Below are 26,863 nucleotides of genomic sequence, written 5' to 3'. Positions count from 1 at the left end.
CAGGATCTCCAAGGGGAAGGAGATTGCTTGGATCAGTTCTTGGGACAGCAGCCCTTCTTCTTACCGGACCATCCGGGTCTATGACAGGAGGAGGATTTCTCCCCCTAGGAAGTATCTGGGGTCTGGTGGCCTGGTGAGCCTCCAAATCACGTCTCAGCCTTTGGATTTCAGCCTCATGAGCCCTGATCCTTTCCTGCACTTCTTGGGGATTCGCCCCTGGGGTGCTCTGGGGGCGTTGTTTTCCATCGGCCATTGGCTCTTTTCCAGGACGCCTCCTTCTCGGGGCCACTTCATCATCCGAAGATTCGGAGTCTCTCTCAGTGTATGGACCAGAAAATTCCCGATCCTCAGGGATAGGACCCAAACCTCGTATATAGGGGGGCGACCGCCCTCGTGCTTCGCTTCGCCCAGCATATCCACTTCCTCCAACCTCAGGGTGAAGGGGCATCCCATAAGGGGGGTTAGTAGTAACAATAGTTGAATATTCATACCCGACGGGTCGAGAATTCACAGGTATATGTATTTGTTGAACTTGAGGATTCGTACCTTGAATCGGGGGAGTTGCCCCTTGTAGCTGGGGTTGAGTTGCCCCTGTCTGGGCTTCCTCCTGAGTAGATGCATAAGTTCAATGGGGAGGAACCTCCATGGTTGATGAAATCACCTGGGTTATCTCCGATGGTGTTCCTTCCTCTAGAGCTCCAATTGTTCTCCGTGTTCTCGCCATGGTTGTTGTTGTGCTTTCCCACAGACGGCGCCAAATGTTATAGATAAAAAACTCAGGTTATTATTTGCTGTATTTATTACTAAGATTCGGGAGCTCAAGGCCTTTAATGGCTGCTCTCGTGTATCGTAGCTTAATTCTGCCTTTACGAGATGCCTACGTATCTCTGTGAATTAGAGAATCAAGCCAAAAAACGTAGTTCTGATTTGTGGGGTGAGGCCCCTTATATAGATGTGGGAGTCCTTGAATTGGACTTGGTATAGGAGACTTGGTGGACAAGCCTCTGAATTAGGATAGACTTAGGAGTCCTAGGAAGTAGGAAGCCGATTCCTTATCCTTTTAGGTCCCCTTGAGGCTAATCTATAAGGATTTATATCCTTATCGGGACTCTTCTCAATAGCTGATTTTTCCCTTATTAATTAATTACGAAATTAATTAATAATTAGGGCTTTTGGGCCTTTTTTATTCCATCAGGCCTGATCTGGTCCATCAGGCTTAACCTTTCTGGTCTGAGTATCATATATCTTTTTATTGGGCCTAGCAGCCCACAGCTTGTACAATTAATGCAGTATTTAATTATACAATCATAATTTATTTATCCCTATCAAATACAAAAAGTAATTTTATTACTTAATCAAAATTAAATAAAAAACAGTTATACATGTAAATTTTAATATGTTATACTATATTTTAGAAATTAAATATTTATGTTTAATAAATAAGTTATACATATGACTTATGATATATTATTTTATAAAAAAGTAAGATATAATATTGATAAACAAAAAATATTCAAATAAAAATTAATTTATACATAAACTTATAATTTAGATCTCTTCAACCCATTATTTAATTTATTTTATATTAAATTGACTTGTTTCATAAAATATATAACTAAAATTGGATATTTTATGATGAATAATATACCTAAAATTTGAATCATTATTTGAATGCATAATAATATATATTGTTACCAATAAAAAATAACTATATATAAATATATTAGTTAACTATAAACTTTTCATTAAAAATAGTAGCTTTCCTAGTCAAACTAGAGCATTAATGGTGATTTACAATGCAACTTTCGTTTTTAAATAATTTTTATATAAGTATTTTTAGAATTAATATGACTGATTCAAGATAATAATTTAATATTATTTAAATGTATAATATTTTTTTAATTATTTTTCATTTACAAATTTTTAACATTAAAAAAAATTATAATTTTTTTACTAAACATTTTTTTTCCTATTTTAGTAAACATATATACACGTATGTATATAAAAAAAATGTGCCCCTCATATTTTGAGGGTCCTGTGCGGTGGCACCACTCGCACACCCTCACGGCTATGTGAATGCGCATCACGGGATACACATGTGTTTCTTTTTATTCAATTAAAAAGTTAGAGAAAACTATTTTTAAAAAAATAAAATTGGATGTACAATTCTGTAATGCGTATATGGCGATACGCATGTACAAAATATGTATCTTTTATTAAAAAAAGGGAAGAAATGTATTTTTGAAATGCATATTATGGAATGTGCATTTGTTAAATGCGTGTTTTTGTAAATTTGGATATTTTTTTTCAAAATGTGTATTTAATAGATATTTTAGGTCATGCATTCGGGATGATGAAATATAGATATTTGGACATTTTTTCAGAATTATATTGGCGTTATTTGTGAATGCTTCAGAAGGGTCACCTAGTTACTTAAATAATACTATCTTCGTCCCCTCTCATTTTTTTACAATTTTTTCACATGCTTGACACACATTTAAGGCAACTATAAAGTATATTTTCATAATTTATTTTTAAAATTATTTTTTTATAAAAGTTTGAATATTATATTTTAATTTTAATTTTTTTTAAAAAAAACTATGTAACTATATTTAATAATAGTATTAAAATATGTATCGAGCCCCCATATCCCACCGTAAAGAATTGAGGGGGCGGAGAGAGTAATAATGAGTCGGAGTCCTAGACCGCATCTCCAGTATTAAATACTCCCTACGTCCCGGTCATTTGTATACAATAAATGGTTGGGGCACGGAGGACAAGAATAGTAGTAATGAAACAATATAAATGGATAAAGTGAGTATAGTGGGAGTAAGTAGTGGATATAGTTGATTTTTATATTATTAAATTTTTACAATATGGAATATTTAAAAAAGGAAATTGTATAAAAATGAATGAGATAGAGGGAGTAATAACTATTTAGTTTGAATTAGCTAGTTTGGTATGTATGTGAACTGTGGTGCTAATGTGATGATAATAAACTAGTCATTTATTTTATTTCATTTTTTGATAATTAATGATGATAGATTTTTTTTTCATTTAGGTCTGCACTTTCTAAAATTAAGATAACTTATGGAAAAAAAATTAAGATAACGAGTAATGTCAAGTTCTTCAAAATTTCAAAATATAAATTAAACAATATTATAATTTTTTAATTATGTTATGAATATGTACTATTATTAATTAATAAGGATAAGATTTAAAAATGTATTTGTTCACATGTCGGAATTCGTTCAATTTTATATTCCCTTTGAAAAGTAATTAAGGTGGCTTGTTCATAATCTTGTCTCACTTTGGAAGTGTGATCATGAATGAAGTTTTAGGTGTTTTTTTGTCAAAAAAAGAAAGAAAAAAAACAACAAATTGGAATATATATTAGAATAGTTATCGTATTTTCTATAGAAACGAATATGCTAATTACATTACATTAGGGACCCTTGAACGTTTAACAGAGACATGAATTGTCTATAGTAATTAAAAGATCTTAGACATTGACATGAAATGGACATCTAAATATGGAAGATTGCATATGATTAACTGATAATAATATGGCCGATGCAATTTGAGTTTGTCATTTTCATCTATCATCCATCATAAGCTACTATTGTTTGCTCATGCTAGAGTCCAGACTCCGGATCATTAAATTAAAGTAAATAAATTATATTTCTGTTATGAAAGAAAATTGTTTATAATGCCCCCGCATTAATCGTACTTTTTTTTTTCTTTTTTATTTGAACTTAAAGGACTTGCTTTCATTCAATTGAATCAATGATCAACGCATCATGAATACAATCAGGAGGGTTATCAACCCACTCATGGACGCCTGACATAGAATAAGTAACCCGTGCTAATTCATGAGCTACTACATTCGCAGATCTCGGAACAAAGTCTATTAGCACTTCATCAAAGTGCTTGAATAAGTCAATAAAATCTAACACAACCAGATGAAAATAAGAGTTTCCTTGAACGTTTATGCATGCCTCCGCAAGCTCTTTCACATCTGTTTCAAACACACAACGTTTGTAGCCTAAGTTTTTTACCCATGATAAGGCTTCCTTGAGGCCAAGCGCTTCAGCCTCTCTCGGGCTATACAAGGCCTGCATTTTCTGGTTTCGCGCTCGTATAAACTGCCCGTATTCGTCTCTAATCACACTTCCTACTCCAGTACTGCTCCATTCCATGAATATAGCAGCATCAGTATTTACTTTGATCCATCCGTGTGTTGGTCTATACCACCTCGTCAAAGGCCCACCTGTAGCTACTCTGTAACTTCTACTTTCTGCACACTTATGTTTCCATTCATGCATCATATTCATCGCCATTGCTTGGACTCCAAATTCCGAGACACTCACCTTATCCCAAACCCACCTATTTCTATGACTCCATCGGTTCCAACATATCATCAAAATCAAGGCAAGAGTATCTCGTGGACATTTTTCTGCAAGTTGCTGAATTATATCTGTAATGTGACCTTCATACCATGTCGTACTAACCTCTTTCAGTCTCATCCTGGTCCATACCGCTCGTGCAAATGAGCAGTCGAACAAAACATGAGTGACATCTTCATCTTTAACTAAACACCATGGGCACTTACTATTTACTTATACACGCTTCACGATTAAAGCAATAGCAGTTGGAAAACAACCCCGACAAACACGCCATGCAAAATTAATCACTTTACCTAGTAGTTCCAGTTTCCAGATTTTCTTCCAAAATGCTGCATGTGTCCACTATTGCTCTCCTTGTAATGCTCTATAACAGCTCTTTACTGAAAATGTTCCAGACTTTTCGAATCGCCAGACCCACGAGTCCTCTACATTCTGAGCTGGAATTGGTATATTCTTGATCAGCTGCACATCATGTTCATTGCAGATATCATTCAGTACCTCCTCATCCCAGGTTTTTCTACTAGTTTCCATTAAATTGACCACTCGTATATGTTCCAATTCATGCGGCATTTCAGTGGTCATAAATCCATCATTATCTCCTGGTAACCATGGTACATGCCACACAGTGGGATTAATCGTACTTAATTAGCTAAAGCATCATTGGTTTTCGGGTGAAATGAAGTTGTTGCAGCTGTTAGAACAAAGGTATAACTGCTGAAGTAAAGTTCGAATTTGTGTATGAAATATGAACTGAGTTAGTAAAGAACCAAGCAAAATGACTGAGAAATACCTTCTCAATTCTTACCAAATGTACTTGAAAAATAATCACAATGGTTACAAGTGCCAATGTGTGTAAAAAGTGAATATTCAAACCCCATTTCCCAACTGCCTACATACCCTATATATATGGATCAAATTCAATGTAGTTCTTTAGGGTTGGACTCCATTCCTTGGCCAATAATCAACGTTTTTGATAAGCCAAAACCAGTTCCCACAGTTAATTCAACTATTTCCAAGTGAGATTCAGTGTTCAGGTGTGGCTGGACACTTAGAAACCCACTTTAATCCATTACCGGGATATGATTTCCATTAATCTATATATTTATCATGTAATTATTAATGTTTATCATGTTTCATGGTGATAGAATCATGTTAGAAGTCCATTTCATGTAGATAAAGGTTGTTTCCTTTTATTGTAGGAGGTACAGTCCTAGTTGAACACTACCTCTGCTAGTCGAGTTACGCTATTCCTGTCAACCGAAGTATGTTGATGCTCCTGCATCAGCACCTCACCATCCTTTTAGTTATCCAGGTGCTTTCAGCACCTCACCAGCACACAAGGACTTATTTCTGATGTATCCTAATACTTTATATGACCACACAACCTATCAATAGCCAGCTGAACCTCCTGGTTAGTTGTTGTTAGATCAAGATCCTGCATTTTGGTGCATGTACCTCCAAACCATGATTCTTTTAGCCCATATCCATACCAAAACACATCATAATCCATTCCAATCAAGCACATCCCTTTTATGAGCCTTAAATCTAGCCCATGCAAGATTTTGGGCACAATAATATCTTTTAAGTAATATTTTACGATACAAATTTCTCAATATGAAATTTCTACATATGCTGGAAGGAGAAGTGCATTATTAGAATTCGGATCTTTGACTTATAAAAAGCTTATTCGAGAGAGATTCATAAAAATAACGGAAGAATTCATTCGATTATTTAAATATTAAAATGAATTGGACAAACAAATTTTTAATTTGATCTATTTCAAAAATATTTTTTGGAAGTGTCAGACTAAATAAAAGCTTATAAGCTATTATATAATGATAATTGAATTCTATCACAGAGAGTTTTATAGTTGTTTCCTACCAATGTCAGGTTTAATCTAAACTCACAAACTTTTTCAATTCTTAAAATTACTAAATGAAATAAACTTCTGCAATTAAAGTTCCCTTGGAGGCTCAGACTCCTTTTACTTTGGCTTTGTCATTTTCACTTTGGCTCTGTACGTAGTGTTGTAAGGAAAATTTGGTACAATATGTGAGGAGCAACATTCGGGGAGGTTGGCTGGAATAATGGAAAAATAGCGGAGATTTAGGACGGAAATTGGGCATATCGTGAAAATTAAATAGGCATGATCTGCCGGTATCGGGAGGCGTTTGTGACTGCGTTTGGACTGAATTCGCAAGGATATCGAGCGGTGGTGGCGGAGTACATCCTACTCAACCATGGGGGTGCCCAGAAATGGTCTCACAAAAGTTCCACCATGTATTTTGGTAGAGAAAGTGAGTGTACAATCTTTGCAGATGGCCTACATATTCTATATTTATAGGAATCAAGTCCATATATAGTTCTATTACCTTATGACTCCCTCATAATGGGTTGGTCACGTTTTACTCAAGCCCATAAAAGCCTCTAGCCCTTATCCAACTAGGTTTTGGCTAAATCCAAAAAGTCCTTCTCCTAGCATGCCACTAGAATCCTTATTTATCCATGTATTTGTTGTAATTATCCATGAGATATATGTATATTTCATACATATATCATGTATATATACGCAACTACTGAATAAATTCGCTTACATGTAGTCGTAGATCACTAGGAGACTTATTCTCCTTTCTCTCCTGGCTTAGAGTTCTTTTCCAAATAGGACTCTACCTTTATTGGCCTCTTATCATATTGGAATAGCTCGGCATATCATGATTCCTGACTACCCCTGGGTCTTGGCATATTATAAAAAGTCTAGGGTAATGGATAGTCTATAAGAGGCCTCTCTTATTGCTCTTAGTGATACCCCTCATAACATGCCTTAACCAATATTTAGATACCCCTATCATACTAGTCCATCCAAGTCCATGATCCTTACTTTGTCGTCCAGAAAGCCCAATCCATTATGTCAATCCATATAATCCCTTTATGGGCTATAAATCAGAACCAAGGTTGATTTTAGGCATAACAGCTACCCCCAATTCCTTGCAACAATTGAATGCAAGATGAACCTATATAGCACAGGGTTCAATCCTTTTTTACCATTCTCAGAGCAATACATAGCTTCCGCATTTGGCTTCCAAGCTTACATGAGCTAACTTGACGTAATAAACAGGAAATACAATGTCTCAATATATGTACCTCAAGATGAATCCTTAAATAAAATCATTCAATACACTTTAGACCACTTATTCACATGCCAGTTTCAATTTAAGGCTTCCTGGCCTTTTTAGTTGTATCCTCTGTTTGTTAGCCATTTCCTCGAAAGCCATGCATTGGCCTTCCAAGATATTCCTTTTACCTGTGAAGTCGATCTTTAGGTGAGAATCATTTATGAGTGAAGCCCGAAAACTACCACTATTTAAAGTCAGCTTCATTTCTCCAGAATCATGGGCTGCCAAGATAACTTAAAAAGAGTGATTAGTAGCATCAGCTAAACAACTCTTATATATAATGCATGAAACTCATACATATATAATGCAAGTATGAATATTCAAGTAAGAAGATGAAAGTGTGAATAATTTTGTATAAAAAAAAACTCCATACCCGTTGTTGCCTCAGCAATCAGGCTGAACCTTGACAAATGCACTTTTCAAGACAAAGCCAAAATTTTCAGAGGCTTCCATGGTTTCATCACCTGACCTCTTAATATGTTATTTAGTTTTTAAAGACTTCTCCCATGATACCCAGCGCCTGTGCGACTTTTAAATCATGCCCATGTAATATGGGACTTTCAAATCCTGCTCATATAATATGGGACTTTTTCGGCCTGCCTATGTTCCATGGGGCTATTTGAGTTTACCACATGAGAGACCAAGGGAAGGTTATTGAGAACCCCATCAATTGTTGATATATCCTTCCAAGTGGTTACATTATGGGACCTATAGCATGCCTAGGTATCTGCTTAAAAGCTTCGGGCGACAAGTTTGAAAAATATATAGTAACCCCATGCATAATGTAAGCAAATATATAAAATGCAATAACCCCATACATGTAAACCCTTGTAAGTTTTATTCCTTGAGAACATACGATATGTATATTTGAGAAACATGTTCACATGTAGGGTAAAATAAGAAATATAGGGTGCATCCTAGAGATAATTAATTTCCATATATGCACATAAGGTATGCATGAATATGTAAACGCGTGAGATTATGACCTATCTCATTTCAATGAAGAATAGGTTTCATCCATTGAAACTTATACGGTTGAAGCCGCTTTCAGGGCTTTCCGTTAGTAAAAGCCCATTTTCCATCATATTAGCCCTTCCACGGTGGGATATTGAAAAGTTGATCTATCCTCTGAGCCAACAACTTTTCTTCCCCATATGACATCATTCTACAACCTGTACACAGTTGTCGTGGGGTGAATTCAGGAATTTTAAGAAATTGTTAGTCCCTTAACGATGCAACAAGAATTACAGAAAGGGGGTTGAATGAAATTCTTGAAATTTTTTCACAAATAAAATTGTTCTAACTTAAATATACATATATCAGTGTGAATTGATTTGCAGATTGCGGAATAATAACTTGAAATGAATCAAAACACAAGTAATTAAAAATACAAGTCTTTAAAAACTTTCTGGTGGATTTGAATGTATCCACCAGAGATATATATAATATATCAAGAGAACTCTGTGTAGCAAATAGCTCACAGCTGCTTACAAATAAACAACTAAGAATGCAGAGAAATACTGAGAATACAGCTTACAAAATGTTTTTCTCTTGGTTGTTTAGTTTCTTAGTTAGTTATTCTATTTGATGCTTCTTGATTTATATATCACCAAGATTATAAAGCAATAAGACAAGATAATAAAACAAAAACTATCAAGTCTAATACTATGCTACTTTATTACTCTATTCCAGCATCTTTGAATATCTTCATAATAGCATGGAAATGGCAATGCTTCTTTGTTCTCTAAAACCCAGTTGAATAGGCTTCCACATTCCATATGCTTACACTCGACGCATGTGACTGTGTTGTCACTTTCAACAGATATTTGAATTCTTTATCCGTCGAGTTCATGATCACCCGTCGAGTTCATGATCATCCGTCGGGTTGTCTAGTTGATCATCCGTCGAATGGCATTGTTGTTTATCCGTCGGGTAGCAATCTGGCACTTGACTTTATTTTATTTATGTAGAATTACAAGACATCATCTATATATAATTAATCAACCTATTCTGCATATCTAGATAAAGTCAACATGACTTGAGTGCTACTAACAGAATCTAAATAATGTGTATGCAGAAATGTGCTATAGACTTATTGTTACATAAGCTACTCACTCGATGGATAATAAATCATCATCCGTCGGGACTATATTGAGTCATCCGTCGGGACTATAATCCTTATCCGTCGAGTGCTACAAATTCACTAAGTAAAATCTACCAAGGTGGTTTGTTAATGAAATCATCAAGTTCACAACATATACACAACAATATCCCCCAATTTATGTCTACTGGAATTGTAGCCCTAAATTAAAAGAAACTTGATAATTAAAAAAACCCTAAAAATACAACTTTGAAAGTAGATAGATAAAACTGTAAAGTGCTTCAATTAATAAAATGTACAAAGTTTAGCTCACGGTCATTTTCAAGGTGCTCCTCTAGCCTGAGCAGATTTATCTAGTTCCTTGAAGGTCTGGATCTCTTTCCAAACTTTCTGTTATTTTCTTCTATCTGATTCTGGAGCTGTCTGTGGAATTCCAGTTCATCAGATTCTGAGAGATTTAACTTTTCTTGCATCTCCAAGAGAGTCTCATTGCTAGAGATGCTCAATTGGTCTTCTAATCTGAAAAATCTTCTCACTCCTTTGTCATCCATGAACTCCATCAGCCAGTAGGGCCTTAGATGCACTCTTCTCCATGTGTAAGGGATAATTAGAGTCTTTGGGAGTGCATCTTTAGCTCTAAAACTCCTCAGTTCTTTAATTTTCTTGAGAACCAATTTCTTGCAGTTACATTGAACCCAAAGTTCTTCTTGAAAGATGAATAAACCTTAATTAGTACAACTTGGCTTTCTTGAAGGATCCTATGAAGTGGCCATTGAATCTCCTTTCCTCCCCTGTACTTGAAAACTAGCCTTTCAGGTAGGTTTCTGTATGCATCAATCCCTCTCGCTTCTTCTAGTTCATCTAGATAGAGATTTAGATCAGAAAATTCCTTAATGTCACACAAGTACATGTAATCTCCCTTATTGACTTTAGATTGAGCTTTGACTAGAGTTTTGGATTTGAGAGGTGACAACTTCACTTTCTTGACTGCTCTTGACTTTGTTCTCTTTGGCTTGGTAAGGATTGGCAAATTGAAGTCAGGAATTGGTAGGCTCTCCCAGTCTATTGGTTCATCCTTAGGCACAATAGGTTCACCATGAATGTTCCCGTAAGGATCCACCACCTTGATGTCTTCAAATACCACAGTGGGTTTTGATGCTTGAGTTGTAGTTGAAGTGGATTCCTTAGAAAACTGGTCCTTCAATTCCTTATCAACAAAATCAAGTTTCCTTTTGGTTCTTTTGGCCAATTCCTTGTACCTTGGAGATTTCTTCTGTTCTGATTCAACTTGCTTCTTTGGATCTTGAGATTCAGTGATTTCAGATGGCTGAGAAGGAATCTCTTATGTTGGTTTCACAGCTTGTTGCTTGGCCAAGATAGCAGCTTGCTCTTTCTTTTGCTTAGCCTTTTTGGCATCTAGAATAGCTTGTTTCTTTTCCTACTTCAATCTTTCCTTTTCTTCTCTCTTTGCTTGAGCAAATTGAGGATGTCCAGCCACCACATAGATTTCTTTCACATTCCTGAAAACTTTAGCAATTCTTCTTTTTAAAGCTGAATCAGCTGGATCCTTGTAGAAGGCAATTGACCTTGACAGAAGTTTCTTCTCATCAGGTTTAGGTGTCTCATATACTGTATCCACAGGGTTCTTCAATGATGATTTTGGATAGTTCACCCTTGGCTTCAGAATAATTTCAGCCTTTGGAGATTTGATGCAGGATGGCTGTCCTCTTTACAGATAGTTCATGCTCATTTCATTCACAGAGATCTGTTTGACTTCAGAGTGATGAATGGCTGACTTAACTGGCTCCTTTACTAGCCCAAACTTCCTTTGTATGTCCTCATCAATCTTCTCCCAGTTGATTGGCTTCAACTACTCCTTTTCAGCTGCTCTTATGTTGGTTGCTGCTGCATTGATCAGATCTATACTATCTGTTACTGGTGGCTTAGTGAAAGTAATTGTGGGCACAATTACTTTAATGATTTGAATTTGAAGCTTCGCCCTCTCACTTGGTCCTTTCTCCCCATTTTTGTTATCATAAAGTTGAGTAGAGGAGGTTTGAGCAGCCACCAGTTTCTGAAGTAAATCTGTCTATTGGGCTTGATGAAGATGAATAGCTGTTAGAGATGCTTCCATAGCTGACATTCTTGTATCCAAAGCATCTATCTTTGTTGCAAGATCAGAATTTTTCCTTAGTTGCCTCTTGATGTGTTGTGAATATGTTGTGTACTTGATGATTACCTAAACAAAACATCTAAGTAGATTTTACTTAGTGAAATAAAGTAGCACTCGACGGATAAGAATTATAGTCCCGACAGATAACTCATTATAGTCCCGACGGATGATTAACTTATTATCCATCGAGTGAGTAGCTTATGTAATAATAAGTTTGTAGCACAGTGTTGTATGCACCTTTGTATAGAATCTGAAGTAGCATATAAGTCATGTTGACTTTAACTAGATATGCAGAATAGGTTGATTAACTGTACATAACCAATGTCTTGTAATTCTGTATAAGTGAAATGAAGTCAAGTGCCAAAATAGCTACCAACGGATGATTAACAAAGCTTCGACGGATGATCAAATGACTATCAACGGATGATTAACAAAGCTTCGACGGATGATCAAATGACTATCAATGGATGTTTAACATAGCAGTCGACGGATGATCAATCAAGTCATCGACGGATGATCTGAAAGTCGACGGATGATCATATCAAGAATTCAAACATCAGTTGAACAGTGAAAGCTGACACACAGCCGTTGAGTTGGATACAAACACACTGTGGAAGCCCATTAACTGGGTAATAGAGGACGAAAAGCAGCAAAGATCAAGACTGTTAGATTTTATATTTGTTCAGTCTTTTTGACTTTGTAATCTTGGTAATATATAAACCAAGAGAGTAGCAAATAGAAAAATAACTGAGATAGCTAAGAAACAACAACAGAGAAATCTTTGTAAGCACTATCTTTAGCATTTCCTGTGTTCTTAACAGTTCTATTTTGTGTAAGCAGCTGTGAGCATTTCTGCACACAGAGTCCTCTCGATATATTAAATATATCTCTGGTGGAATTGTTTAAATCCACCAGAAAGTTTTTAAAGACTCTTGTTTTTAATTACTTATGTTTTGATTCATTCAAGTTTACATTCCGCATTGTGCTAATCAAAACAAATATATCCATAATCGAGTTGAACATTTTTATTTCATGAAAAAGGTTCAAGAATTCCATTTAACCCCCCTTCTGTAATTCTTGCTATATTGTTAAGGGACTAACAATTGGTATCAGAGCAAGCTCTTAATCTACAAAGAGTTTAAAGATCAAAACAATTCAGCAAGATGAACAAGAAAGATGTTGGAGTCAAGATTTCTTTTCTTGATAAAGATAATTACCATCATTGGAAGGTAAAGATGCATCTTCATATGCTTTCTCAAGATGAGGCCTATGTGGACTGCATAGAAAGAGGCCCTCATGTTCCAATGAGAGCTGTAACAGGAAATGAACCATTTGTTCCAAAGCCAAGGCATGAATGGTCTGAACCTGATATGGAACAAGTCAGGAAAGATAAAAAGGCCATGAACATTCTGTTCAATGGTGTTGATGCAGACATGTTTGATAACATCATCAACTGCAAGACTGCCAAGGAAGTTTGGGACACAATACAGATAATCTGTGATGGTACTGAGTAAGTAAGAGAAAATAAAATGCAGCTCCTGATTCATCAATATGAGCATTTTCACAATGAAGAAAGTGAGTCACTCACTGACATTTTTAGTAGATTCCAAAAGCTACTAAATGCTCTTAAATTGCATGGAAGAGTCTATCAGACTAAAGACTCCAATCTGAAATTTCTCAGATCTCTTCCAAAGGAATGGAAACCAATGACAGTCTCATTGAGAAACTCACAAGATTATAAGGAGTTTACTTTGGAGAGACTGTATGGCATTCTGAAGACCTATGAGCTTGAGATAGAGCATGATGAAAGAATGGAGAGAGGAAAGAAGAAAGGAGGATCCATTGCACTAGTGGCTAAACTGGAAAAGGAGAAGGAAGTGAAGATGGAAGCTGTGGAATCAATTTCAAAGGCCTGTGAAAGCAAGGGTAAAGGGCTAGCTGCAGAAAGTGAAGATTCATTGAGTCAAGATGACATGGAGGACATTGATGAGCACCTAGCATTCCTTTCAAGAAGATTTGCCAAGCTCAAGTTCAAGAAGAACTTTGGAGCTGCCAAGCCAAATAGAAACATGGTGGATAAATCAAAATTCAAGTGTTTCAAATGTGGCTTGGCAGGGCATTTTGCAAATGAATGTAGAAAGTCAGATTCTAGTAAGAAAAGATTTGAGTCTGTGGATTATAAGCAAAAATACTTTGATCTACTCAAACAGAAGGAAAGGGCTTTTATTACACAAGAGAATGACTGGGCAGCTGATGGTTTGGATGAAGATGAGGATGTCAGCTATGTCAATCTAGCCCTTATGGCCAAGTCTGATGAAACAGAGACAAGTTCCTCAAGCAATCAGGTAATCACTACAAACCTTGCACATTTATCTAAAGCTGAGTGTAATGATGCAATAAATGACATGTCTACAGAATTGTATCATTTGCGTGTTACACTTAAGTCCCTCACTAAAGAAAATGTTAAAATCAAAGAAAACAACTTATTTTTGAGTGAGAGGAATAATGTGCTTGAGTCTCAGTTTGTTGAGTTTGAGAAACTAAAAATTGAGTGTAGAATTGCCAAGGAGGAATTAACTGAGTCCTTGAAAAAGGAAGAAATTTTAAAGAAGCAGCTCGATCGTGAACAGGAGGTGATTAAAGCATGGAAAACATCCAGAGATGTTCATGCTCAAATCACCAAGATTCAAGGAATTGAGTCTTTTTGTGATGAAGCCTGGAAAAAGAATAAGAAGAAACTAGAACCTATTTTGGTAGATGGATTGCTGACAGATGTAGACTCGACGGATGATGAGGACTATCCGTCGGATAACAAAAAGTGTTATCCGTCGAATGATAAAAATCCTCATCCGTCGGCTGTGAGCAAACCCATTAGCAAAGCCAAATTAACCAAGCTAAATGAAAAGTATGGGTCTGTTTCCAAGAACTTTGTTTCAGGAGAGTCAAGTCAAGCCAAGAAAGGGAAGAAGGCTAATGTTGGTCACATGACTGTCAAACAGTTAAGTGACAGACTTGAAAAGATAGAGGTAAAAACAGAGACTAAAAGGAAAAACAATAGGAATGGTAAAGTAGGTATTAACAAACATAATAACTACACACCTGACAAATATGCTCCTAGAAAAATCTGTGTCAAGTGTGGTAGTGTAAATCATTTGTCTGTTAATTGCAAATCTGTCATGCCTACTCCCATGTCTGTTCAGCCTCAATTCTCTAACATGAATGCCATGCCTCCTATGCCTGTAAATGCTATGCCTATACAGAACATGAATGCACAGTTTGCTAATATGCCATTTGCACCTAATCCATATTATGCTGCATACAATATGCCACAAATGCCATTTAGCATGCCTTACTGGAATAACATGTTTGCACCAAGCATGCCATTTCCTGTTAGCCATAACATGCATAATAATTCTGTTGCATCTAGTGGTTTTAAAGGCCCAACCCAAATGACTAAGGAAGAATCTGAAATTCCTAAGTCAAATGAGTTAAGACCTAAGAAACAGAAGAAGAAAGCTAACAAGGCAGGACCCAAGAAAACTTGGGTACCAAAATCAACTTGATTTGATTTTGATGTGTGCAGGGAAACAGAAGGAATCTTTGGTACTTGGATAGTGGTTGTTCAAGACACATGACTAGTGATTCTACCCTGCTCACAGAGTTTGAAGAGAGAGCTGGCCCAAGTATCACTTTTGGAGATGACAGCAAAGGTTATACTGTGGGATATGGCTTGATTTCAAAGGACAATGTCATCATTGAAGAGGTTGCCTTAGTGGATGGTCTCAAACACAATCTGTTGAGTATCAGCCAGCTTTGTGATAAAGGCAACTCAGTAACCTTCAACAAAGAAACCTGTGTTGTGATTAATAATCAAAACAACAAAGTGGTTCTCACTGGTGTGAGAAGAGGAAATGTGTATCTAGCTGACTTCAACTCAACTAAAGCAGAATCTGTAACTTGTCTTCTCAGTAAAGCAAGTCAAGATAAAAGTTGGCTATGGCACAAGAAGCTATCCCATTTGAACTTCAAGACCATGAATGAGCTGGTGAAGAAAGAGCTAGTTAGAGGCATTCCTATGGTGGAATTTACAAAGGATGGACTGTGTGATGCCTGCCAAAAAGGGAAGCAGATTAAAGCATCATTCAGGAAGAAACTTGATTCAGCAATTGAAGAGCCTCTACAACTGCTTCACATGGATTTGTTTGGACCAGTCAATATATTGTCAATCTCAAAGAAAACATTTTGCCTAGTAATTGTAGATGATTTCTCAAAGTTCTCTTGGACCTATTTCCTAAAGTCCAAGGATGAAGCTAGTGAAATCATCATCAATCACATAAGGCAAGTTAACAATCATCCTGATTTCAAAGTTAGAAGAATCAGGAGTGATAATGGAACTGAGTTCAAGAACTATGTCATGAGAGCATTTTGTGAGGAAAATGGAATCTTGCATGAGTTCTCAGCAGCAAGGACTCCACAACAGAATGGAGTAGTGGAAAGAAAGAATAGATCATTTATTGAAGCTGCAAGGACAATGCTTGAAGAATCAAAACTACCAACATACTTCTGGGCTGAAGCTGTAAACACTGCATGCTACACTCAGAACATCTCTCTGATTAATCAAGCAAGATGCATGACACCTTATCAATTGTTCAAGAACAAGAAGCCAACTCTGAACTTTCTTCATGTCTTTGGCTGTAAATGCTATATTCTGAGAAATTAAACTGATCAAAATGGGAAGTTTGATGCTAAAGCAGATAAGAAATTTTTGTTGGATATGATGTTGGTAAAGCATATAGAGTCTACAATCTAAGAACCAACATTGTTGTTGAATCTATACATGTTGTGTTTGATGATAAAAAGATTGAAGGACTAAAAGACGGAGATTACCATGAGAGCCTCAAATTCAACAATGTTGAGATGGTCAGTGATGAAAGTGATGATGAGAGTGATCAAGAAAAAGTGTCTAAGGATAATGCAGACAAATCTACTACAAATGAAGCGCAAAACTCAACATCCGTCGAGTTACATAATGCTTCATCCGTCGGAAGGCAATCTGTATTATCCGTCGGAAGACAACCTGCCTCATCCGTCGGTACTCAAAATTCACCATCCGTCGGGTTATCAAAAGGAGCAGGAAGTCAAGGCAGATCACCCATAGAAAGCACCCCAATCTCAAATCAAAGATCCACAAACTCAGGGGGAGTTTCTAGCAATCAAAACTCAATCACACATCAAGATAGCATTGAGGTCTCTTCATCTAGGGCTAATCTACCTCAACCAAGAAAATGGACAAAAAATCACCCCTTTGAACTGATCATTGGTGATGTTTCTTCCAGAGTTCAAACCAGGAGAGCAACTCAAGAAGAATGTCTATACAGCAGCTTCCTGTCTAAGGAAGAACCAAAGAAGGTAGAAGAAGCCTTGTTAGATCCTGATTGGATTTTAGCTATGCAGGAGGAGCTAAACCAATTTGAAAGGAATAAAGTATGGAAGCTGGTACCCAAGCCTACAGGAAAAAATCCAATAGACACCAAATGGGTATTCAGAAACAAGATGGATGAAAATGGCATAGTAGTAAGGAACAAAGCAAGATTGGTTGCTAAAGGCTATTGTCAGGAAGAAGGAATAGATTTTGATGAAACATTTGCTCCTGTTGCAAGACTTGAAGCCATCAGAATCTTCTTAGCCTATGCAGCCCATGCCAATTTCAAGGTCTATCAAATGGATGTCAAAAGTGCCTTTCTGAATGGAGATTTGGAGGAAGAAGTGTATGTAAGTCAACCTCCTGGCTTTGAAGATCCAAATTTCCCAGAGTATGTCTATTATCTACTGAAAGCACTTTATGGACTGAAGCAAGCACCTAGAGCCTGGTATGACACTTTATCAAAGTTCCTTTTAGAAAATCACTTCACAAGAGGTACTGTAGATAAAACTTTATTTTTCAGAAATATGAATGGCTCTAGCATACTTGTTCAAATTTATGTAGATGATATTATTTTTGGCTCTACAGATGAGAAACTTTGTAAAAAGTTTGCCAAACTGATGCAAAGCAAGTATGAAATGAGTATGATGGGAGAACTAACTTACTTTCTTGGTTTACAAGTTAAGCAAGTTAGTGATGGAATATTCATTAGTCAAACTAAATATATTTTTGATCTTTTAAAGAAGTTTGATTTAATGGATTGCACATCTGCAAAAACTCCCATGACCACTGCAACTAAGCTTGAACTAAACACTACTGAAAAGTCTGTGGATATTTCAAGTTGTAGAGGCATGGTTGGCTCACTTCTGTACTTAACAGCTAGTAGGCCATATATAATGTTTGCTACATGTTTGTGTGCTAGATTTCAGGCTGATCCTAGAGAGTCTCATTTAATAGCTATTAAAAGAATCTTCAGATATCTCAAAGGAACACCAAACCTTGGCATTTGGTATCCCAGAGATTCTGGATTTGATCTAACTGGTTATTCAGATGCAGATTATGCAGGTTGCAGAATTGATAGAAAAAGCACAACAGGAACCTGTCAATTTTTAGGAGACAAGCTTGTGTCCTGGTTCAGTAAAAAGCAAAATTCAGTTTCTACTTCTACAGCTGAAGCTGAATATATTGTTGCTGACAGTCGTTGTGCATAGATTTTATGGATGAAAAATCAATTGCTAGACTATGGTTTGCAAGTTGAGAAAATTCCTATTTTCTGTGATAACACAAGTGCAATTGCCATCACTGAAAATCCAGTGCAACATTCAAGGACAAAGCATATAGACATCAAGTACCATTTCATAAGGGAACATGTAATGAATGGTACTGTAGAGTTACATTTTGTTCCAAGTGAGAAGCAACTTGCAGATATTTTTACCAAACCACTGGATGAATCCACCTTTTCTAGGTTGGTAAGTGAGTTAGGTATGCTTAATTACTCTTGAACTTATCTGAATTATTTTGCAAGTTGAAAAGTAGCCAGAAATTTAACTGATTTTTAGTCTTGGATGAATATTTTGGCTAAGTCAAAATTTGCATCTCGACGGATGACCATTATCCATCGAGTTGGGTCATCCGTCGATATACAAATTGTAAATAAAAATCAATTACTTTTCTGGAGTACTTTAAAGCTCGACGGATATCAACTTATCCTCATCCGTCGAAGTGTCTAAATCTTAACCGTTAATTCCCTGAACATTATCCATCGAGTATACTTATAGTTTGTAAGCATTACACGACGGATAATGGGTGGAATTTTTACAATTTATTTTAAAACGGCTATTTTAGACAATTTCTATTGGGTAATTTACTTCTCTTTATTATTTTTATCAGTTGATTTTGAGTAAAGTATAAAAGCTTATTTCTTTCTAATCATTTTCTTTTATCATTCTCAAATTCAACTGTGTTATTTCATTCTCTCTCAAGCAAAAATCCTCTTTCTTTTCAAGCTTTTCTTCTCTAACAATGGCACCCATAGTTAAGATCATGTCACAGACTAGGTTCATCTATGAGAAGAACAACTTCACCGCCTTGGTCAATAAGGGGATTCAGCAATCTGCAGACTATCATAAGATGATGGACTTCGTGAACAACTGCAAGCTAAGTTTTGCCATGCTGGAATCACCCACAATTTATTGTGAAGTTGTTGAGCAGATGTGGACAACAGCAATCTATAACTCTACTGACAAAACCATCACTCTAACCATCAAAGGTAATGATTTATGTATCAATAGTGATGTCATAAAAGCATGTTTCAAGATTCCTGATGATAATGTAACTGCACCACACACTGATACTGATATTGTCAATATGCTCAATTCCATTCATTATGCACTTCCTACTGCAAAACTAAGTGAAATTAGAAGACTAGGTCTTAGGAAGGAATGGAGTTACTTGTGTGATGTAGTAACTAAAGTCTTTTCTGGAAAAATTAGTAATTTTGATTCTGTGAACATTTTCATGCTTAACATGCTATACATGCTAGTTACAGATAAATACTACAATTTCAGTGACCTTGTTGTGTATGAGTTAGGTATTAAACTAGGTGACTTAGCCAAAAGAGGAAAGAATATTTACTATGCTAGATTTTTTATGCTTTTGGCTAACCATCTTTGTCAAGAGATTGAACTTGAGAACCCAAACAACAAATTAGCTTGTTGGGTTCAAGAGAGAAGAATCATTGCAGACTTGAACAGAGCCAACCATCACAAGGATGTGCCAATGTTCTATTTTCCTGTAATGCTGACACCTCAGGTAAGTGAGGTAAGTTCATCCAGACCCTCAACTATTCCAATCTCTTCTATTTCTTTGACTTCAGGCATAGCTATGGCAACTGTGACAATGACCAAACAGTTGCCTACCAAAGCTGCCAAAACAACTACAATTTCTAAATCCAAATCAAAGAAAACCCCCTCTGGTATCTCTCAAAAGGTACCAGTTCAAAAATCTACCAAAACCAAATAGGGGAGTGTGAAGGAGGGTAAGATATGTGAGGGAAGGGGTGAACATCAAAGAAACCCCAAGGATAAGGTTGGAGAGTTGAGTGAATCACAGCCTAGCCACACTGCAGTTTCCCAACAAACTGTAGTGCTTAAAAAGGACAAAAGCTCACTTATAGCTGCATCCTCCCAAAAGGATGTAGCTATTGAACAAAGCTCTCATCCAAGAGCACAGGCCAAGAGGGTTAGGGACACAAGCTCACACCAAACTTATACTAGAAAAAAGAAATCCAAAACAACTGGGGATGCACAGGGCACACACTTAGTGCAAACTGGTGCTAAAGACACAGTCTCTGCACCTTCTCAAATTCAGATTGATGTGGCTCCAATAAATGTGGAGTCACAGCCAAAATCTCTCATTATAGAAGCCACTGAAACACAATACTCACCAACTAACTCACTGGAAGTGGACATGATAAACACTTCAATTCCTGATTCCCCTTCTTTAACTCTGTTGGGGAAGCCAAAATCCAGTGCAAGTGAGCATCATCTTTTAGATGATTTGTTGGCTCACTTTCCAATTCTTTCTGATTCTATTGTGACATCTGTGCCTCAAATAACTTCAATCAACACAGAGTTAACAATAGTTTCTCTTCCCACCTCATTCATTTCCACTCTCTCGATGGATATTGCTCATCCGTCGAGTAGTGATTGTATCCCGACGGATAAGCTTAACAACAGTTATCCATCGGATAGCTTTACCACTCACCCGACGGATATCACTTATCCATCGAGTGTCTCTGCACAACTTCAAACTTCAATAATTTCAAGTGCAGAAGATTTGGTGGTAATACAATCACTCTTAGGACTGAGAGAGGAGAGTGCATTGAGTGAGAGGCTGGGTTGCTCCCAGGCAAAAGGAGAGGAAAAGAGTGAATCTCAGCAATCCATTCATTCAGGATTGGAAAAAGTGAGTGAGAGGAGTCCCACCTTAGTAGGTGAAGGTGAGGGTGTGAGGGCGGGGAGCCAGGGTGAGACCCTGATACAACAAAAGAGTGAATATGAGAGAAAGGCAGGTACTGGAGAAATAAGGATGGAACCAACCATTGCTAGTGAGTCAATGATTGTGGATGATGCTGAAAAGGAAAGATAATTTCAGCAACATCACAAAGCTGTAATTGATAACATTTCCTTGGATGCTGACACTTTTACTCACCCTGTTTCAGCCTATCAACTGTTGGCTGCTCAGGGCAATGTGGAGGCAGAGCAGACTTTGAATTTAGTGCACACCACAGAATCTCTTTAAAGAGATAAAGCTGCTGTGAACAGAATGCCTTCTCAAGCTGGAGAGCCATCTGAAGAATTTGGAATGAATTCTGATGATGATGACTCTGGTTCTTTGGATGGAAGCATGAACGTAGGGGGAGCTGAAGACCCAAGTTATGCTTTCAGTTTACCTAAATGGGCATGGGCAAAGGAATTTTCACCAGGGCAATTTGAGGTGTCTTTGGTAAAACAAGTAATAGCTATTCAGCAGGCCCTTCAGGAAGCTTCAGATGCTGGTACCAAGGCTGTTCTTCAAGCTCACCTAGACTCTTTGCACTTAATAAAGATCCAACACTCAAGACAGAATCTCAGTGTGGATGAATTGAAAAAGGAGATAGCTGACTTAAAGACATATAACTCTGAGAAGCTGGATTCAATAATACCATATGGTACCATGCATGATCTATTACTAAGGTTGAGAAGAGAATCAGATTCTGACAAGAAGATAGCCAAGCTGGAGAACAGAGTTCAAGTTATTGAGAATTCAGTGGCTCTACTTCTTCAAAATCAACAGACTCAGACAAATCTTCTTATACAACTGGCTAAAGCACAAGGCCTAACTCCTCCACTTGATGATAACAAAAAGGGGGAGAGAGAATCAAGTAAGGGGAGAAAGGACCAACTGAGGGGGAGAAACTTCAAGTTCAAATCAGCAAAGTAATTGTACCTTCAATTACTATCTCCAAGCCACCAGTTGCAGATGGTATAGATCTTATAAATGCAGCAGCAGCAAATTTGAAAGATGCTGATAAAGAAGAGTTGACTCTGATCAACTGGAAAAAGATTGATGAGGAAATACAGAAAAAGTTTCAATTAGTCAAGGAACCAGATCAGTCAGCCATCCATCACTCTCATGTCAAGCCAATCAATATGAATGAGATGAGCATGAACTATCTGGAGAAAGGACAATCTTCCTGCATCAAGACTACAAAGGCTGAGATAATTCTTAAACCAAGGGCAAACTATCCAAAGTTATCTTTGAAGAACCCTATGGATTCTGTGTATGAGACACCCAAGCCTGATGAAAAGAAGCTTCTGTCAAGATCTATTCTCCTCTACAAAGATCCAGCTGATTCAGCCTCAAGAAAGAGAATTGCAAAGATATTCAGAAATGGGAAGGAAATTTGTGTGGTAGCTGGACATCCACAATTTGCTCATGCAAAGGAAGAAGAAAAAGGCAGATTGAAGCAGGAAAAGAGGCAAGCTACTCTAGATGCAAAGAAGTCTAAATAAAAGAAAGAACAGCTTGCTATCTTGGCCAAGCTACAGGCTGTGAATTCTTCTCAACAAATTCCCTCCCAACCATCTCAAACTGCTGAATCAGAGAAGAAGATTGGAAAACAGAAGAAATCCCCAAGAAAGAAAGAACTGGCTAAAAGAATAAAAAGAAAGTTGGATGTTGTTGACAAGGAATTGGAAGATCAATTTCCAAAGGAATTCACTCAAGCTGAAACTCAAGCATCAAAGCCCTCTGTGGTGTTTGAAGACATAAGGGTGGTGGACCCCTACAGGAACATACATGGAGAGCCTATTGTGCCAAAGGATGAGCCAATAGAGTGGGATAAATTACCAATTCCTAACTTTAACTTGCCAATTCTTACTAAGCCAAGAAGGACAAAATCAAGGGCAGTCAAGAAAGTGAAGCTGTCACCTCTCAAATCCAAGTCAGTAGTCAAAGCTCAACCCAGGGTCAACAGGGGAGACTACTTGTACTTGTGTGACATCAAAGAATTCTCAGATCTAAACCTCTATCTGGAGGAGCTGGATGAGGTAAGGGCAATTGATGCATACAGAAACCTACCTGAAAGGTTGGTGTTCAAGTACAAAGGGGAAAGGGAGATTCAGTGGCCTCTTCACAGGATACTTCAAGAAAGCCAAGCTGTGTTGATCAAAGTCTACTCATCCTTCAAGAAAAACTTTGGGTTCAATATAACTGCAAGAAGATTAGTATTGAAGAAGATTGAAGAGCTAAGGAGTGTTAGAGCCAAAGATGCACTACCCAAAACTCTTATCATCCCATACACAGGGAGAAGAGTGCATCTAAGGCCCTAATGGTTGATGGAATTCATGGATGACAAGGGTGTGAGAAGATTCTTCAGATTAGAAGACCAATTGAGTATCTCTAGCAATGAGACTCTTTTGGAAATGCAAGAAATGTTAGATCTCTCAGAATCTGATGAATTAGAATTCCACAGACAGCTCCAGAATCAAATTGAAGAAAACAACAGAAAGCTTGGAAGAAGATCCAGACCTTCAAGAATCTAGAAAAATCTGCTCAGACTAGAGGAGCATCTTGAACTGACTGTGAGCCAAACCTTGTACATTTTTGTTTAAATTGAAGCACTTTCAGTTTTATCTACTTATCTTTAAAGGTATATGTTTAGGATGTTTTGTTATCATCAAGTATCTCTTAATTTATGGCTACAATTCCAGTAGACATAAATTGGGGGAGATTATTGTGAATATGTTGTGTACTTGATGATTACCTAAACAAAACATCTAAGTAGATTTTACTTAGTGAAATAAAGTAGCACTCGACGGATAAGAATTATAGTCCCGACGGATAACTCATTATAGTCCCGACGGATGATTAACTTATTATCCATCGAGTGAGTAGCTTATGTAATAATAAGTTTGTAGCACAGTATTGTATGCACCTTTGTATGGAATCTGAAGTAGCATATAAGTCATGTTGACTTTAACTAGATATGCAGAATAGGTTGATTAACTGTACATAACCAATGTCTTGTAATTCTGTATAAGTGAAATGAAGTCAAGTGCCAAAATAGCTACCAACGGATGATTAACAAAGCTTCGACGGATGATCAAATGACTATCAACGGATGATTAACAAAGCTTCGACGGATGATCAAATGACTATCAACGGATGTTTAACATAGCAGTCGACGGATGATCAATCAAGTCATCGACGGATGATCTGAAAGTCGACGGATGATCATATCAAGAATTCAAACATCAGTTGAACAGTGAAAGCTGACACACAGCCGTTGAGTTGGATACAAACACACTGTGGAAGCCCATTAACTGGGTAATAGAGGACGAAAAGCAGCAAAGATCAAGACTGCTAGATTTTATATTTGTTCAGTCTTTTTGACTTTGTAATCTTGGTAATATATAAACCAAGAGAGTAGCAAATAGAAAAATAACTGAGATAGCTAAGAAACAACAACAGAGAAATCTTTGTAAGCACTATCTTTAGCATTTCCTGTGTTCTTAGCAGTTCCATTTTGTGTAAGCAGCTGTGAGCATTTCTGCACACAGAGTCCTCTCGATATATTAAATATATCTCTGGTGGAATTATTTAAATCCACCAGAAAGTTTTTAAAGACTCTTATTTTTAATTACTTATGTTTTGATTCATTCAAGTTTACATTCCGCATTGTGCTAATCAAAACAAATATATCCATAATCGAGTTGAACATTTTTATTTCAAGAAAAAGGTTCAAGAATTCCATTCAACCCCCCTTCTGTAATTCTTGCTATATTGTTAAGGGACTAACATGATGTCAAGCATTATGGCTTCTGGAAGCTTAGAATCCATTTTGTCTGAAAGAGCCTTCTTCATTTCATCAATATCACCCTTGATGGTGTTAACATCTCTAGCATGTTGGAAGCCTTGAATTTATTGTAGTTGCAGAGAAGCAAGATGTGCTTGAAGGAGCTTCTTGGTGTTGGCATTTGTAGTGGTTTGAAGAGCAGTATTTGTCTGATTGATTAGTTGAATCAGGGTTATCTTGAAGTAGTGCTCTTCACAGTGCTTTGAAAATGCCCATGATGGCATTCCTGATCTAGAACTTGAACCTACTTCTCCCCATATGTCCAATGCCTCTTCTTCACTATCTCCACCTTCATTACCAAAGAAATTAGCTGAACCACCAGTCTCATAATCCACATCACCGGCTGTAGAAGGCAAAGCTGTTATGGCATCCTTAGCCCTTAGCATTGACTGAGTGGTATGCACTAGATTGAGCATCCTTTCTGCATTGTCATTGCCTTGTTCATCTGGAAGTTGATAAGCTGGAACAGGGTGAGTAAATGCCTCAGCATCAAGGGAGGTGGAGTTTATAACAGCTTGAGTTTGCTGAGATAGTCCCTCCCTGTCTGCATCCTGGACATTCATTAACTCACTAGCAATGACATCCATCCTTATAGCTCATGTACCTGCATTTCTCTCATGTTCTCTCTTTTGTTGCATCAGGGTCTCACCCTGGCTCCACACCCTCACACCCTCACCTTCACCATCTAAGGTGGGACTCCTCTCACTCTCTGTTGCCAATCCTGAAGAAATGGATTACATATTTTCACTCTTTTGCTCTCCTTTTTCCTGGGAGCAACCCAGACTCTCACTTATAGCACTCTCTGCCCTCAATCTTAAGAGTGACTGTACAACCACTAATTCTTCTGCACTAGAAATAAATGAAGTTTGAAACTGTGCAGAGACACTCGACGGATGAGTAATATCCATCGGGTTAGTGATTTTGCTAACTGATGGATAACTGCTGTTAAGCTTATCCGTCGGGATACAGTCACTACTCGACAGATGAGCAATATCCATCAAGAGAGTAGAAATGAATGAACTTGGAATAGAAACTATTGTGGACTCTGTGCTGATTGATGATATTTTAGGCACAGATGATTCAACAGTTCCTGAAAGAATTGACAAGTGAGCCAACAAATCATCTAAAAGATGATGCTCACTTGCATTAGATTTTGGCTTGATGTGTTGATCATATCCACATCCAGATAATTTATGGGAGAATTTGGTGTTTGAGGTGCTTCTATCACTAGAGATTTTGGTTGTGACTCCATATTTATTGGAGCCACATCAAGCTGAATTTGAGAAGGTACAGTGATTGTGTCTTTAGCACCAGTTTGCATAGTGTGTGTACCCTGTGCATCCCCAAGGGTTTTGGATTTCTTCTTTCTGGCATAAGTTTGGGGTGAGCTAGTGTCCCTTACCCTCTTGGCCTGTGCTCTTGGTTGAGAGCTTTGTTCAATAGTTACATCCTTTTGGGAGGATGCAACTAGAAATGAGCTTTTATCCTTTTTAAGCACTGCAGTTTGTTGGGAAACTGCAGTGTGGCTAGGCTGGGAACCACTCAACTCTCCATCCTTATCCTTAGGGTTTCTTTTATGTTCACCCTTTCCCTCACCTACCTTTCCCACCTTCACACTCCCCTCTTTGGTTTTAGTGGATTTTGCAACTGGCATCTTTTGAGAGATACCAGAGGGGGCTTTCTTTGAT

General features: G+C 37.2%; 1 protein-coding gene across 1 annotated transcript; it reads right to left on the bottom strand.

Moving 5' to 3' along the window:
• Window positions 1–3,770: 3,770 nt before the first annotated feature.
• LOC141686164 (uncharacterized) lies at window positions 3,771–4,526 on the bottom strand. The gene has a single exon (XM_074491217.1). It carries the CDS (start codon window positions 4,524–4,526, stop codon window positions 3,771–3,773), a length of 756 nt encoding a protein of 251 aa, XP_074347318.1.
• Between the last annotated feature and the right edge of the window lie 22,337 nt (window positions 4,527–26,863).

Source organism: Apium graveolens, chromosome 9 (assembly GCF_009905375.1).
Source record: "Apium graveolens cultivar Ventura chromosome 9, ASM990537v1, whole genome shotgun sequence".
Lineage (NCBI taxonomy): Eukaryota > Viridiplantae > Streptophyta > Magnoliopsida > Apiales > Apiaceae > Apium > Apium graveolens.
Note: the sequence above shows the minus strand (reverse complement) of the source record. Positions and strands in the feature narration are given on the sequence as shown.